The sequence below is a fragment of the Salvelinus fontinalis genome, chromosome 17 (assembly GCF_029448725.1).
Source record: "Salvelinus fontinalis isolate EN_2023a chromosome 17, ASM2944872v1, whole genome shotgun sequence".
Taxonomy (NCBI): domain Eukaryota; kingdom Metazoa; phylum Chordata; class Actinopteri; order Salmoniformes; family Salmonidae; genus Salvelinus; species Salvelinus fontinalis.
This window is the reverse complement of record NC_074681.1, coordinates 33,706,168-33,722,259: the sequence shown is the minus strand read 5'-3', so window position 1 is coordinate 33,722,259 and position 16,092 is coordinate 33,706,168. Positions and strand designations below refer to the sequence as shown.

At 44.9% G+C, this 16,092-nt stretch overlaps 1 protein-coding gene across 3 annotated transcripts in view; it reads left to right on the top strand.

The window, feature by feature from the left end:
- LOC129814182 (ephrin type-B receptor 1) overlaps positions 1-16,092 on the top strand; it is a 309,241-nt gene that overhangs the window by 75,393 nt on the left and 217,756 nt on the right. For all 3 annotated transcript variants that reach the window (XM_055867082.1, XM_055867084.1, XM_055867083.1), the window contains exon 2: positions 7,275-7,339. In XM_055867082.1, coding sequence (XP_055723057.1) covers positions 7,275-7,339 — 65 coding nt within the window. The remainder of the gene's footprint in view (positions 1-7,274; positions 7,340-16,092) is intronic.

Here is a 16,092-nt window from a genome sequence, read left to right as displayed (position 1 = left end):
CAAACCCCGTTTAAAAGGCCAGGCTCAGCGGCACACCGACGAGGCTTCATCATTATTGAACTCATTTCTATCCCGCTGAGTTCTCCCTCTTCTCTCGCTCATTCTGTCCTCCCCCCCCCTCCCACTCTCTTTTTCTCTCCGAAACGTATCTTGATCAGCACTATTGCGCATTCTTCAGACAGTAATAATCCCATGAAGAAGGTGACCTAATGTTGGATCAGATATTGACTCACAAAGTGCTCTAATCCTACAGTTGACCAGAACGGGGGGTTGAGAAGGAGGGGTGGAGAAATGTGGATTCAAATATGGGTTGGAGGGGGGAGGGGGGACGTGGTGTGGCGGGGGGCCCTCTGAGAATTCGTGGCCGTATTGACAGAGGAAGAGTGAGCAGCAAAAAGCCGCCGCACCACATGTCATATCGACCCCCTCTGCATCACCACAAAGGGAGACAATTACACTCGCGGCCCCTCACTACCGGCCCCTCACTCTGTCACATACGGGTGACAATTTACCAGACAACCCTCCTCAACCTGTATCTGAACACTGAACAACACAGTGGCGTTTGTTTTTTTCTCCTTTGTCTTTTCTGTGTCTTGTATTGGCTTTCCTTATAGGCTACCTACAGTATGTGTATAAATGGGATCCTGCAGCTCCTATTGGCAACGGGTAATCATCCGTGTCCACTGTAATGCATCATGCGAGCACGTGCTGACGTGTAATTGTGTGAAGAGGGCTGGAGGTATCGATCGCAGGAGCCTCATCAATGTTGAATGCAGTCGCAGTCCTCCTCCCTTTCTTTGCTCTCCACCTCCCTCTCTATACCTCTCTCCTCCCGCAAAAGTATGTGGACAGCTCTTCAAATTAGTGGATTGGGCTATTTCAGCCAGACCCGTTGTTGACAGGTGTATAAAATCGAGCACACAGCCATGTAATCTCTATAGACAAACATTGGCAGTAGAATGGCTTTACTGAAGAGTTCAGTGACTTTCAACGTGGCACCGTCATGGGATGCCACATTTCCAACAAGTCAGTTCATCAAATGTATGCCCTACTAGAGCTGCCTCGGTCAACTGTAAGTGCTGTTATTGTAAAGTGGAAACATCTACGAGCAACAAGAAGCGGTAGGCCACACAAGCTCACAGGACGGGACCGCCAGGTGTGAAGCATGTAACGTGTAAAAATAGTCTGTCTTCGGTTGTAACACTCACTATCAAGCAACGTCAGCACAAGCACTGTTCGTCATTCATGAAATGAGTTTCCATGGCCGAACAGCCGCACACAAGCCTAAGATCACCATGCGCAATGCCAAGCGTCGGCTAGAGTGGTGTAAAGCTCGCCGCTATTGGACTCTGGAGCAGTGGAAACGCGTTCTCTGGAGTGATGAATCACGCTTCACCATCTGGCAGTCTGATGGACTAATCTAGATTTGGCGGATGCCTGGAGAAAACGACCTGCCTTAATGCATAACGCGAACTGTAAAGTTTGGTGGAGGAGGAATACTGGTCTGGGGCTGTTTTTCATGGTTTGGGCTAGGCCCCTTAGTTCCAGTGATGGGAAATCTTAACGCTACAGCATACAATGACAATCGAGACGATTCTGTGCTTCCAGCTGTTTGGGAAAGGCCCTTTATAGTTTCAGCACGACAATGCCCCAGTGCACAAAGCGAGTTCCATACAGAAATGGTTTGTTTGAGATTGGTGTGGAAGAACTTAACTGGCCTGCACAGAGCCCTGACCTCAACCCCATCAAAATACCTTTTGGATGAATTGGAAAGCCGACTGCGAGCCAGGCCTAATCACCCAAGATCATTGGCCGACCTCACTAATGCTCTTGTGGCTGAATGGAAGCAAGTCCCCGCAGCAATGTTCCAACATCTCGAGGAAAGCCTTCCCAGAAGAGTGGAGGCTAGTTATAGCAGCAAACAATTACACCAACGATCAACGATAAGCATATTGTCCATATTATACAGATAGATGAAATTGAATCCTCTCTCCCCTGTACACACCCTAGAAGGCCCAGTTATACTGAGCAGTGATGGGAACTGGGCTGAACTACAGCAAACCAACTGATTCACTTTAATTGGTGTGGCGGGTCGCTGTAACGAATGATACACACATTGAACAAAGGACCAGCCATTCCTGAATCATTCTATTATAACAAATCCTCTCTGATCCATTCCATTCAATATGGCCTTCTGGCCTTGCTGCCAGCTTATAGCTATAATGACTTTATACATTAAAGCCTATACTTTTCTATTGTTCTTGCTATGGATTGATAAGGATTCGCATACTTTACAAGTACAATACACTGAACAACCCAAAACACTAACGTAGCTGTATCAGTTCGTTCCAGACGGAATTGCTTAGGAACCTGCTGTTTTCAATTGGCCGACCTCACTAATGCTCCCTTACGCAGGTAACGCTGACGAGGCAACATGTAAAATACAGGGAAACACTATCTAGCATACCCTCTAAAACGGAGGACAAGAAAATAATCCTATTTTCTTCCACTGGGGAATTCTGGGTGCTAAGGGATGAATGGATAGCAGGGAGGCTGGTTAGATGTGGTCAGGTCTAATTGCCGGGTGATTTTGTGCTGGAAGAAAAGAGGACAAATTGTTTTATGGGGTTTTTATAGCACTAAAACAATTAGCCTAGTGTGAAAGGACCTGGGCCAGGGACAGGGCTGGCACTGGCAGGGAATGGGGAGGTATCGCCGGATATCTTAGCCTTTAGGATATCCCAACAGCTTGGTAACAGCAATGTGGAAACAATTATGATTAAATTTATGTCAATCCACTCACCTCATGCTATAGTATATGAGCGGTCATGACGTAAGGAAAAGAAGAGGAGTCTGGGATGCCATGTTGAGAATTGGGACATAGGTCTCGCTACATTGGGACGTTTAGCGAGCAAGTGTTCATTGTAGCACTTTCATGCGACATTGAACATTTCCATTCGATATTCTCCATTATTAGATCACCATTGTCAAACCACAGAGGGATGAGCAGTGGACAGGTGCCTGAGCTGTGGCATAAGGAGGGCCCACTCTCTCTCCTCACCCCATGGGACCTCAGTCCAGCCCATCTTCTAATGTCCTTGTAGCGTCCATCATTCACTCATCTGTCACACTGAGACTCTGCTAATGGGGGCTAGCCACATGACACGATGGGTCCCCCCATGGGCCTTCAACCTCTCCCCCTGCCCTACCTCCCTCCGTTTCAAATCCTCAGTCTCCCCTCCTCACTCATTTCTCTCTCCTTCCTCTCCCATCCCTGCCTTTCCCTGCCTCACTACCCCCTCCACTCCCAACCCCTCCCTCCCTCTTCAAAAGGAAAGGGGAAATGGCTTTTCCAATCCCCTTGGGGTTTGACTAAAGCCTCAGTGATTTCCCCTGAGCAAGCCCATGGATGCAGGCCCCATGACAGAGCCTGGTGGCTGGTGCGTAAAGCTCCATCAGTCTTGACAGACAGATAGACAGGCAGACAGACAGACAGACAAAACAAGCAGACAGTGGTGACAGACCAAAGCTTTATCTGAGGAGAAATTGCCTGATGGAAACCCAGTGTGAGCAAGGCTGTCAGCGCAAAAGAACATGGGAGATTGGTGTGTGCGTGTGCGTGTGTGTGTGCGTGTGTGTGTGCGTGTGTGTGTGCGTGTGTGTGCGTGTGTGTGCGTGTGTGTGTGCGTGTGTGTGTGTGCGTGCACTACACTAGTACCACAGCAGAAGCCTGTAGCTGAATCACCACCAGGGCTAATTGGTTTGGTGCTCTGTGGACAGTTTCTGTCAGGGAGGAGGAGATTGACACTGAAACCACCCTCTACTGTCTTCTGCTCACCCATCAATCAACTGCACTATGCTATTCTCACAATTTTTCACCAACAGTATTTCAAAATCAGTTAGGAGACGTGACATAAGATGTGGTTTAGACTAAAGAATCGTGTTAGGATTTGTTGAGATCAGTAAAATAAGTCTGATCAGTTTAAGTGTGTGTTTCCGTCCCTAGATCAACCCCGAAATCACATCTTCCCGAAATCACATCTCCCTGAAATCACATCTCCCCGAAATCACATCTCCCCGAAATCACATCTCCCCGAAATCACATCTTCCTGAAATCACATCTTCCCAAAATCACATCTCCCCGAAATCACATCTTCCCGAAATCACATCTTCCCGAAATCACATCTTCCCGAAATCACATCTCCCCGAAATCACATCTTCCCGAAATCACATCTTCCCGAAATCACATCTTCCTGGTATATTCTCACCCCTTTCATTTCTTCAGACAACAAGCACAATTGGGTCCTTGGCAGTTGGCACCAGATATACCAAGATGCCAAACTATTGTTTGGGTGACTTCCTACAAGACGCCTTCTCTTACCTGGAACAATATCAGCTTTTAGTGACACTGACGGCGTGCCAACGCTGCAGATATGAATCAACACGGGCTGACAAATGCCTCAGGACTGGTGCCAGGTCTATTTGTCTGCGGGGTGTCGGGGTGAGTTAGGGTGAGAGCGAGGGGGAGAGGGGGGAGGTAGAGAGTGAGGGGGGAGGGGGATACACATCCTTTTGGTGGAGATTATAAGAGTACATGGCCATTAAGGCCAGATGTGGGTGAAGGCAATTCATTTGTTATGTAGTAATGCAAACTGATTTGACATAATGACGTGTGTCTCTCTTCACCTTTTGGTTGTTCTGTACCAGTGGTCACAAACCCTGGTCTTTGAGACCCACAGGGTTAGTGCACACTATTGTTCCAACACAAAGTACCACTGGGTGACCAGTGTTCCATACAGTATGTGCTGTGAACTATGGCCAGAGTGTGTTCTCTCTGGCCAGGCTAGCAGGCTGTCAGTGCTCTGTTGGTGTTTCTTAAGTAAACATGTGAGTGGAAATGCCCTGGCCGGCTGTGGAGAGCCCTCTACAGTGATGGGAGATATCACGCTGGGTAAACAATGGCACAGAGCGCAGCACTCAGCACAACACACACACACACACACACACACACACACACACACACACACACACACACACACACACACACACACACACACACACACACACACACACACACACACACACACCCACACACACACACACACACACACACACACACACACACACACACACACACACACACACACACACACACACACACACACACACACACACACACACACGCAGAGACAGACAGAGAAACACACACAGTGAGATAATGTGCAGCACTCTAGTGCTAGAATCTACTGGTCCTCAACATTCCACTCCAATAGAGCAATGCTACTCTTTGTTCTATTTCTCTCTTTTTCCAAACAGAAGAGAAGTGTAAATTGAGGATAAGTCGAGCAGGTCCATTTACTTTCTGTCATCGGGTGTTCTTTTCTGGAACAGAACTCTGGTCATTTCCGCAGTAAAACTCATCAAAGTGCTCATTCATGGCTTAACTTCAACCATGGGACAGGAGTGAGAATGTATGAGAACATACTTTGTTTTATATCTGACTAACCTGGTTCTCTCTCTCTCTCTCTCTCTCTCTCTCAATTCAATTCAATTCAATTCAAGGGGTTTTATTGGCATGGGAAACATGTGTTAACATTGCCAAAGCAAGTGAGGTAGATAATTTACAAAAGTCAAATAAACAATAAAAATGAACAGTAAGCATTACACATACAGAAGTTTCAAAACAATAAAGACATTACAAATGTCATATTATATATATGCAGTGTTGTAACAATGTACAAATGGTTAAAGCACACAAGTTAAAATAAATAAACATAAATATGGGTTGTATTTACAATGGTGTTTGTTCTTCACTGGTTGCCCTTTTCTGGTGGCAACAAGTCACAAATCTTGCTGCTGTGATGGCACACTGTGGAATTTCTCCCAGTAGATATGGGAGTTTATCAAAATTGGATTTGTTTTCGAATTCTTTGTGGATCTGTGTAATCTGAGGGAAATATGTCTCTCTAATATGGTCATACATTGGGCAGGAGGTTAGGAAGTGCAGCTCAGTTTCCACCTCATTTTGTGGGCAGTGAGCACATAGCCTGTCTTCTCTTGAGAGCCATGTCTGCCTACGGCGGCCTTTCTCAATAGCAAGGCTATGCTCACTGAGTCTGTACATAGTCAAAGCTTTCCTTAAGTTTGGGTCAGTCACAGTGGTTAGGTATTCTGCCACTGTATACTCTCTGTTTAGGGCCAAATAGCATTCTAGTTTGTTCTGTTTTTTTGTTAATTCTTTCCAATGTGTCAAGTAATTATCTTTTTGTTTTCTCATGATTTGGTTGGGTCTAATTGTGCTGTTGTCCTGGGGCTCTGTGGGGTGTGTTTGTGTTTGTGAACAGAGCCCTAGGACCAGCTTGCTTAGGGGACTCTTCTCCAGGTTCATCTCTCTGTAGGTGATGGCTTTGTTATGGAAGGTTTGGGAATCGCTTCCTTTTAGGTGGTTGTAGAATTTAACGGCTCTTTTTTGGATTTTGATAATTAGTGGGTATCGGCCTAATTCTGCTCTGCATGCTTTATTTGGTGTTCTACGTTGTACACGGAGGATATTTTTGCAGATTTCTGCATGCAGAGTCTCAATTTGGTGTTTGTCCCATTTTGTGAAATCTTGGTTGGTGAGCGGACCCCAGACCTCACAACCATAAAGGGCAATGGGCTCTATGACTGATTCAAGTATTTTTAGCCAGATCCTAATTGGTATGTTGAAATTTATGTTCCTTTTGATGGCATAGAATGCCCTTCTTGCCTTATCTCTCAGATCGTTCACAGCTCTGTGGAAGCTACCTGTGGTGCTGATGTTTAGGCCGAGGTATGTATAGTTTTTTGTGTGCTCTAGGGCAACGGTGTCTAGATGGAATTTGTGGTCCTGGCGACTGGACCTTTTTTGGAACACCATTATTTTGGTCTTACTGAGATTTACTGTCAGGGCCCAGGTCTGACAGAATCTGTGCAGAAGATCTAGGTGCTGCTGTAGGCCCTCCTTGGTTGGTGACAGAAGCACCAGATCATCAGCAAACAGTAGACATTTGACTTTGGATTCTTGTTGGGTGAGACCGGGTGCTGCAGACTGTTCTAGTGCCCGCGCCAATTCGTTGATATATATGTTGAAGAGGGTGGGGCTTAAGCTGCATCCCTGTCTCACCCCACGACCCTGTGTGAAGAAATGTGTGTGTTTTTTGCCAATTTTAACCGCACACTTGTTGTTTGTGTACATGGATTTTATGATGTCGTATGTTTTACCCCCAACACCTCTCTCTCTCTTTCTCGTGTAGAAACGCTGATGGACACACGGGTGGCTACGGCTGAGCTAGGCTGGACGGCCTACCCTGCATCTGGGGTGAGTAACATCCTTATAGGACTCCTATGTACTGTGTCCATGGTTATACTTCGCTCCATGTTTATCATTTTCAATCTTCTCTGGTTCATTGTTTCCCCAACCACTTTAGGTGTAAATGGTTAGCAATACCATTCTAGGGGGGCTAAATGGTTATGCCATTTGATAATGCAAGCCAAGGAACTGTATAAACCCAGTACAAATACCCTTTGATTTGCCTTTGTCTCCGTAGCCCAATGAGTCGATCAATGTCATCCCCAGCATCTACAGTACTGTCTTTCCCCAGACAGACAGCCAGCCATACCATAGAACTACAGCAGCGTAGTAGAGTAGTGTGATCCCTATTGCAGTGTTCATTTTTATCCATCCCATCCCCGTTCATAATGACTTAATTACATAATGGGTCCACTTAAGCCAGTGAAAGCCAGCCCAGATCACTTCAATAGAGGCTATAGGGGATAAGACAGTTATAATGCTACAGTAATGCTTCAGTGTAATGATACAGTTATCCAGGGGAGGAAGCGGGCTAAAGAGGAGCGAAGGTCACTAGCACCGGCTGTCGACTGTACAGCCGGGCACATACACATTTTCAGCCGGGTACTTTTTCCACTTAAATGTACTTAAAAAACAAAACAATTTGCCAAGTCAGAAAAAAGAAGTCAGCCGAGCCCTCTCCCGCTATGCATCTTCTAGCGATCTATTGATAGTCTAGGTGCCTGTCAGTCACAGAGTGTGCTATAACAGGGCTCCCGGTACCTGAGTGTGTGTGTTGTGTACGCTGTGGTTGCAGTCACATTTCTTGACACCGAGGGAGGGGAGCATGATGCTCCTACATCGTCTGTGTGCCTCAATTTGCACGTTCCATTTATGGTAACGGTGAGTCGAAATCCACTTAGCCTGTTGCTTTCTGGCACATTCATTTATTTTATTTTGCGTGTTTCATCTGCAGCCACGAAATGCTGGCGCATAGGCTTACTGTGATTTGACTGACGAAGAGCAAGCTTGACCAGTTTATCAAATATGTTGAACTGACTGAATAAAGTCCATCTCATACATCCTTACCATTCAGAAATCATACAACGTAGTTATGTATCCATAGTATCGCATCGGGACAAGTAAACTAATGTTCTCATTTGTGTTTTTGATATGAAGTCCATCAGGACTTGCCAGACAGCGACTTTAAAGTAAGTGACTTGTTAGTACCCTCCTGAATTGCATCGGTAAGAGAGCTGTTCATTTGACTCCCTAATTTTCATACTGGCAGGGTTTTTGGTGATTATCTGCAGATAAATGATGAAAAACTTTGATGAAGATGGTGAATCCTCCTCACTGCAGGAACAATAGGTAGACTAGTGGAGAGAGCGCTTCACTCTGGTCCAAAACGTGATAAAAGATAAAGGATTGAATTGTTTTAAAAGCTAATGATACTTGTATGGTATTATCAAAGATGTTGATACACGTCTAGTGATTGAATCAAAGTGTTGACAATGGAACTGCTGCTTTCTGTGTAGCAAAGCCCATGATTAACACTTGCTTTATTCTTGGCTCCTGAGTGGCGCAGCGGTCTAAGGCTCTGCATCTCAGTGCAAGAAGTGTCACTACAGACCTAGTTCGATTCCAGGCTGTATCCCAACCAGCTGTGATTGGGAGTCCTGTAGGGCGGCACACAATTGGCCCAGTGTCGTCCGGGTTAGGGCTTGGCCGGACTAGGCCGTCATTGTAAATAAGAATTTGTTCTTATAAAATGTATTCAATCATACCTTTATTGCAGATAGCTGAGACAATGCCTCTTAAAAGGAAGCTTAAAGCCAGTGGAAGTCAGCAGACTCTTGCAGGATTATTTAATAAGAAATATGTGTGTCAATTGTTAAACGAGCATTTTTTGATCATATGGCGCTTGAGGGATCCTGGCTGGCTACTTTTTCTATTTGGCTGGCTACTCCATGTGCTTGTGGGAAACACTGGATTGGGTCGGATTTAACAGATTTGGATTCTTGTGGGTTTCCTGCTACATCCTTTTTCTGCATGAACGGAAATGCCAGACTTGTTCCTTTCCTTAGCGTACTAGTACCTCCCAGACCGTAGCGCGGTGAATCATGCAGCAGCTATGTTGTGTAAAACAACCAGCAACTGTGTCTAACATGAACTGGCTCTTTGGCATTTTATGAAGCGTTTTACAGACACATCCAAGGAGTTTCACGCCACAAAGAGCACTACAGAGAAACATGGGACTTGCTTCAGGCTGACACACACACACACACTCGCGCACTGACTCATTCTGATAGCACGATGGATGGTGAGTGGCTAAACGCTGCTTTTGTCCTCCTGAATGAGCGAGTGGCCTGCTAAGAATAGGCCATGATGTAGTCCCGCAGCTGAGCTGAGGGCAGAGCTGGGCTGAGGGTGTGTGTGTTTCTTAGATGAGAGCTCTACAGGGTGTGGGGACTAACAGGAGGTCTGATGGGTAACAGTGTATCAGAGAGAATGTGGTTAATACTGCCTGGCATTTGTTGGGCCTTGGCCTAGCCCCCTCTCACCAACCATAGTCCTCAGCATGCACACTAGACACAGGGGATGGAAATGGAGGTGGTCAGCATTCTCCATTCCCCATTTAATTTCATAATTTTATTTCCAGAAAGAACTTGATGACGGTTCTCCCAAAAAATACTGTTGTTAATTTAAAGCTACAATATGTAACTTTTGGGGAAACGTGACCAAATTCACAGAAATGTCAGTTATAGATCTTGAAAGCAAGTCAAGTAAGCGGTAGATCTGGTCTATTTGCGATATTTCTATGCTTCCCGTTCATAAGTTTTGTTTTTGCATCTTTTACTTTCGGTTGAAAATAAACTCAGCAAAAAAAGAAACGTCTCTTTTTCAGGACCATCTTTCAAAGATAATTCGTAAAAATCCAAATAACTTCACAGATCTTCATTGTAAAGGGTTTAAACACTGTTTCCCATACTTGTTCAATCAACCATAAACAATTAATGAACATGCACCTGTGGAATGGTCGTTAAGACACTAATAGTTTACAGACGGTAGGCAATTTTTCACAGTTATGAAAACTTAGGACACTTAAGAGGCCTTTCTACTGACTCTGAAAAACAAAATAAATGAAGATGGCCAGGGTCCCTGCTCATCTGCATGAACGTGCCTTAGGCATGCTGCAAGGAGGCATGAGGACTGCAGATATGGCCAGGGCAATAAATTGCAATGTCCGTACTGTGAGACGCCTAAGAGCGCTACAGGGAGACAAGATGGACAGCTGATCATCCTCGCAGTGGCAGACCACATGTAACAACACCTGCACCGGATCGGTACATCCGAACATCACACATGTGGGACAGGTACAGGATGGCAACAACAACTGCCCGAGTTACACCAGGAATGCACAATCCCTCCATCAGTGCTCAGACTGTCCGCAATAGGCTGAGAGAGGCTGGACTGAGGGCTTATAGGCCTGTTGTAAGGCAGGTCCTCACCAGACATCACCGGCAACAATGTCACCTATGGGCACAAATCCACTGTTGCTGGACCAGACAGGACTGGCAAAAATAGTTCTTCACTGACAAGTTGCGGTTTTGTATGGTGATATGGTCGGATTCGCATTTATTGTCGAAGGAATGAGCGTTACACCGAGGCCTGTACTCTGGAGCAGGATCGATTTGGAGGTGGAGGGTCCGTCATGGTCTGGGGCGGTGTGTCACACTATCATCGGACTGAGCTTGTTGTCATTGCAGGCAATCTCAACGCTGTGCGTTACAGGGAAGACATCCTCCTCCTTCATGTGGTGACCCTCCAGCATGACAATGCCACCAGCCATACTGCTCGTTCTGTGCTTGATTTCCTGCAAGACAGGAATGTCAGTGTTCTGCCATAGCCAGCGAAGAGCTCGGATATCATTCCCATTGAGCACGTCTGGGACCTGTTGGATCAGAGGGTGAGGGCTAGGGCCATTCCCCCCAGAAATGTCCGGGAACTTGCATGTGCCTTGGTGGAAGAGTGAGGTAACATCTAGCATCAAGAACTGGCAAATCTGGTGCAGTCCATGAGGAGGAGATGCACTGCAGTACATAATGCAGCTGGTGGCCACACCAGATACTGACTGCTACTTTTGATTTTGACCCCCCCTTTCTTCAGGGACACATTATTCAATTTCTGTTAATCACATGTCTGTGGAACTTGTTCAGTTTATGTCCTAGTTGTTGAATCTAGTTTTGCTCATACAAATATTTACACGTTAAGTTTGCTGAAAACAAACGCACTTGACAGTGAGAGGACGTTTCTTTTTTGCTGAGTTTACAATATTTTTGGTAATTGATCATATATTTCACAGCGTTTTAGATGGTACAATGATTATCTACACTCTGAGTGCTTGTTCTGTCACAAACTGGAATTCAACAAACTATTAGAACATTGACAGTCAGGAAATGGTGGAGCGATTCCTGCATTTTGCACCTTTAAAAAGATACAGTAATACAAAACCCATTCTCACTGAAGAAGGAAAATAAAACATTTCTGACCTGGTAACGTGATAGTTGTACCTCCCTGCTGACTGTAAACATACCACTGTGACAGAATACGACAGAGACATGGACTTTAGCTATGGTACAGTAGTTCCTTCAGCAACTTTTGTCATCAGACTTGAGCCACATTTACAGACATTGAAAGGTCTTAAATGTTATGTGTTCTGCCTGGAGCATGTACAGTTCTAGCAAGGAATTCTGTGTCAAACACACTGTATCTCACTGTCGGGTAGTGTTCAGACAGGTTGCCTATTCTGAATGCACTGAATGAGGTAGGAGCTGATGCAGGATGTCTCGGTAAGAGGACAAGGATAGGGAGAGAGACCTGAGGTTCCTGTCTAGAGAGGTTTAGCTATCATTTATTTTCCTCAAACAGTAATCCAAATCATTTCCAAATGTGCTAAAAATGTAAACAAAATTGTACAGTGGTTGCTCCTTTAAAAGTTGCGAGCTTACACCGCGGGACTTAGAGGTACCAAGCGTCACCGTTTCATTGCTCCAGACCACCACAAGGGGGAGTTAGAGCATTCATTATGCATTTGGGTCCCAAGGTTTTTATATGGCCAATCATATCGATTGGTTCCAATGACCCATTTGACACAATCCACCCGTCCCTGGTGACTTTCTTCAGCAAAGATGGCTGACAAAACATTACGCGGGAAGCAAATGTAAGTATTTATAACATCATAACGAGTCAAGCAAAACATGTACAATTGAGAGGAATATGTTAGTTAACGTAGAGACAAATGATTGTGCATATTTTTTGTCATAAAGTTAATTTACGAAAATTGATATTTAGCAAGTTAGCTGACTAGCTAACATTAGTCAGCTAGCTAGCTGGTGTAATGACATGAGTATAACATTGTAATTCATGTTGTTTAATGTTTTAGGGACTCCTGAGAAAACCAGCAAACCAGGTTGTCGTCTTGGGAAACAGTGGATGTAAAGAATCTAGCTAGCTAAAGCATTTACTGCAAATTGAATGTACAATTGTGTGAACTTGCTTTGCCGTGCAATGCAGCTGAAGTAACATAGCTAGCTAACTATTTATTTGCTTATTGTGTAGTGGAGGATCAAAATAACTGTATGCCTATGGATGTGTAGCTAGCTACAGTATGTAGCCGATCTGTGTATGGACCCTAAAATGTTTGGAATTAATATTAGTTCAGAACCTATCTATGAACCTCAACTATCATAGTTGTTGTATCAACTTCAAGTCTGAATGGCATTAATGAAACCTATGGATTGAGTAGAATATAAAAACTTTATTGTGCCAAGGATGCAAGTCCTATATACATGTACTGTAGTTATTACCACGCATGAGATCCCCACATTGAAATAACACATATGGAATCAGTTAAGAACAAATTCTTATTTACAAGAACGGCATACTCATTCCTGTCGGGGAATTGAACCCCGGTCTCCCGCGTGCCCTCCCTCTTTCTGGTAATGCCAATATGGAAGACTATCAAATGATTCTCAAAGATGCCCTCTGGTGGTCAAACTAGCGCTAACTTGCAGTAACAGAAAAAATGTCTGACAATTAAATAATGTGCCACACTATGGAAAAGAAGAGGGTATTTTGTTTTTAAATGATATTGTAAATTGAAATGGTAGAGTTATGTCTTTCATGGAGTTATCAGAATTGTATGGGAAGGTTTGCTCAATCCAAGATACAATTGGAACCATTTCCCTGTTTGACTGCTAGGTTTTATGGGTATTATGACACCTCCACCGTGGGACTCTATAGAGGACTGATGAGACGTTACTCTCTCTGTCTATCTCTATTGCCTAGAGGCAGTTAAACGGACAGTTAAACGAAAAGTGTAATTAAAAGGGACAGTTCCCTAAAAGTAAAAGAAAAATGAGAGCCTTTCCTACAGGTCAAGGAGCCTCAAAATCTCACAGCCATTACGGAGAGCTATGCATGATGTTCGATGTCAGATTGCCTCAGTACTAAATCAGTACTATATTGAGTGGAGCTCTCGCACCCTAGTGAGCTACATCACACACACACACACGCACACACACACACACACACTACTGCATCCACTCAAGAATCTAGCTCCATCTACACATTCACTCAGAGCAATGAAATACTGTGTTTATTCTGTAGAATAGTGGGTACTGCGTGAAGTAGAATAGGAGTTGTCCCTGGTCGCTGATCCAAGGTTAGTTTTCTGTTTTTTCCCTAATGGTTAAAACTAGCATCTGAGGAAGGTAAGCTGATAGTAGATCTGGGTTTAAGGGCAACATATACCTGCAGGGTTTGAAGATACTTTTCTTTTGGTTGATATTTGAAGACAGTCAGGGTTCTTTGTTTGTAAGATTCTTGCAGAAAAGTGTGAAGACACAGCTAAGGGTTTTGACCCAGATTCTTGTAGTAAATACTTGGGTAGTTCTATTTCTATTTCATTGAGGCTTGTTCAGCAAAGCAAGGCTAAGTACCAAGGAGTTATTGTCTCTTGTCTCTTCTCAAAGTTGTTTTTAAGCTGTTCTCGCTGTAAGGGTTCAGGGATTGAGCCTTGCTGCAGGGAGATGCAGTCTCACTAGTGGAAGTTAACGGAAGAACACAGCACCCTTGCTCTGTCTGTGTGTTTATAGCGCCCGGTGCAGATCTGCTCAAGGCAATGATATGTCTGAGAGATACGTTGAAAGATGAGGCTAGATCACCACGCACACATTTACAGAGGGTGAGAGGTCATAGCGGTGTCAAACAGAGTCGATTGCAGACGTTAGGGGGTATTTATATACGGTAACAGCCCAAGGCTTAAAACTGCAGCATTTTGTTATAGGATCTCTGTCAAAAACATGCTTGAGTGCCTTATACGATGAGCAGAAATGGCATGAAAGTGTATACAGTATAACAAAGCAAATGATAAACTAGGCATACAGCACATAGGATTAAGTGTTATTTAAGGAGGATGTATGTAAACTCACATTGATGTAATGGTCTGTATAAATACAGTAGGTTTGAAGTGAATTACATCTTCCTCCGGACTTACTGACTGTGTCCTAAATGGCACCCCATTCCTTATATAGTGCACTTCAAACCATAATATGTCAGTTGACCACATGTAGACACACACACTCAAACACATCCGGCATATGTTCATATAGGAAAGTAGAAGACAAGGCAAGCAGATGTGACTAGACCACTTATTCAAAGCAATAATGACTCATACACACACTTACATGGTTCACCTCTCTCTCTCTCTCTCTCTCTCTCTCTCTCTCTCTCTCTCTTCTTTCAGTCTTTCTTGCTCTCCCTCTCACTCTCTGTCTCACACACACACACACACACACACACACACACACACACACACACACACACACACACACACACACACACACACACACACACACACACACACACACACACACACACACACACACACACACACACACACACACACACACACACACACACACAGAGCTGCTCAGTGATGATGAATTAAATATGGTGTCCCACAGAGGAGAGTGCCCTTTGACCTCTGCCATTCAGCCATGCAGCAGGCCGGGGGCAAGCAGGCGTGAAAGGTAATGGCTCAGACAGACACACACAGTGGCCACTGTGTTCTTTGGAGTCTGGAGAAAACAACCTCAGATGGAGGAGAGAAGAGGAAGGGAGGAAAGGGGGCGTGGGACGAATGTCAAGAATAGAAACAGAGGAAAAGGAGAGGGATGGAGTGGAGGGTTTTCCGTTTTAGCAATGAGAGATTAGAGAAACCTTTAGAGTGGAACGAGAGGGGGAAAGGAGAGCTGGACAAGGAGAGGGGGAAGGAGTAAGAGGAGGGGGTGGCTTTCAGTTGAGGGAGGCAAAGGGGGGCGTGTAGGATTAAGGGAGACTCGAGCGAGCTGAGGTATAGAGGGAAAGAGGGCAATTGTGTGTGAAGAGTGAAAAAAGAGTGTCGCTGTGCATCGGTTGACTGTGTTTGAATGAGAGTCTGGGTTAGCGCATGTCACTCCACGGGTCAGGGATGGCGCACAGGCTTGTGGGATGGGTGTTAGGAGTAGCAGAGGATAAGGGTAGGGTGCTATGGGTAGGGGAGAAAGGGAGAGGACGCTGTATGGTGCTGGGGTATGGTGCTGAGGGTAGGGTGCTAGGGGAGAGCAATAGTGGGTAGGGTGTAGGTAGGTGCTGATTTAGATGCTGACTGAGATTCAGATTTATTGCTGAACGGGGAATTTGGCTGCTGCAGTTTTATGGTCCTAGCTCCCATATAC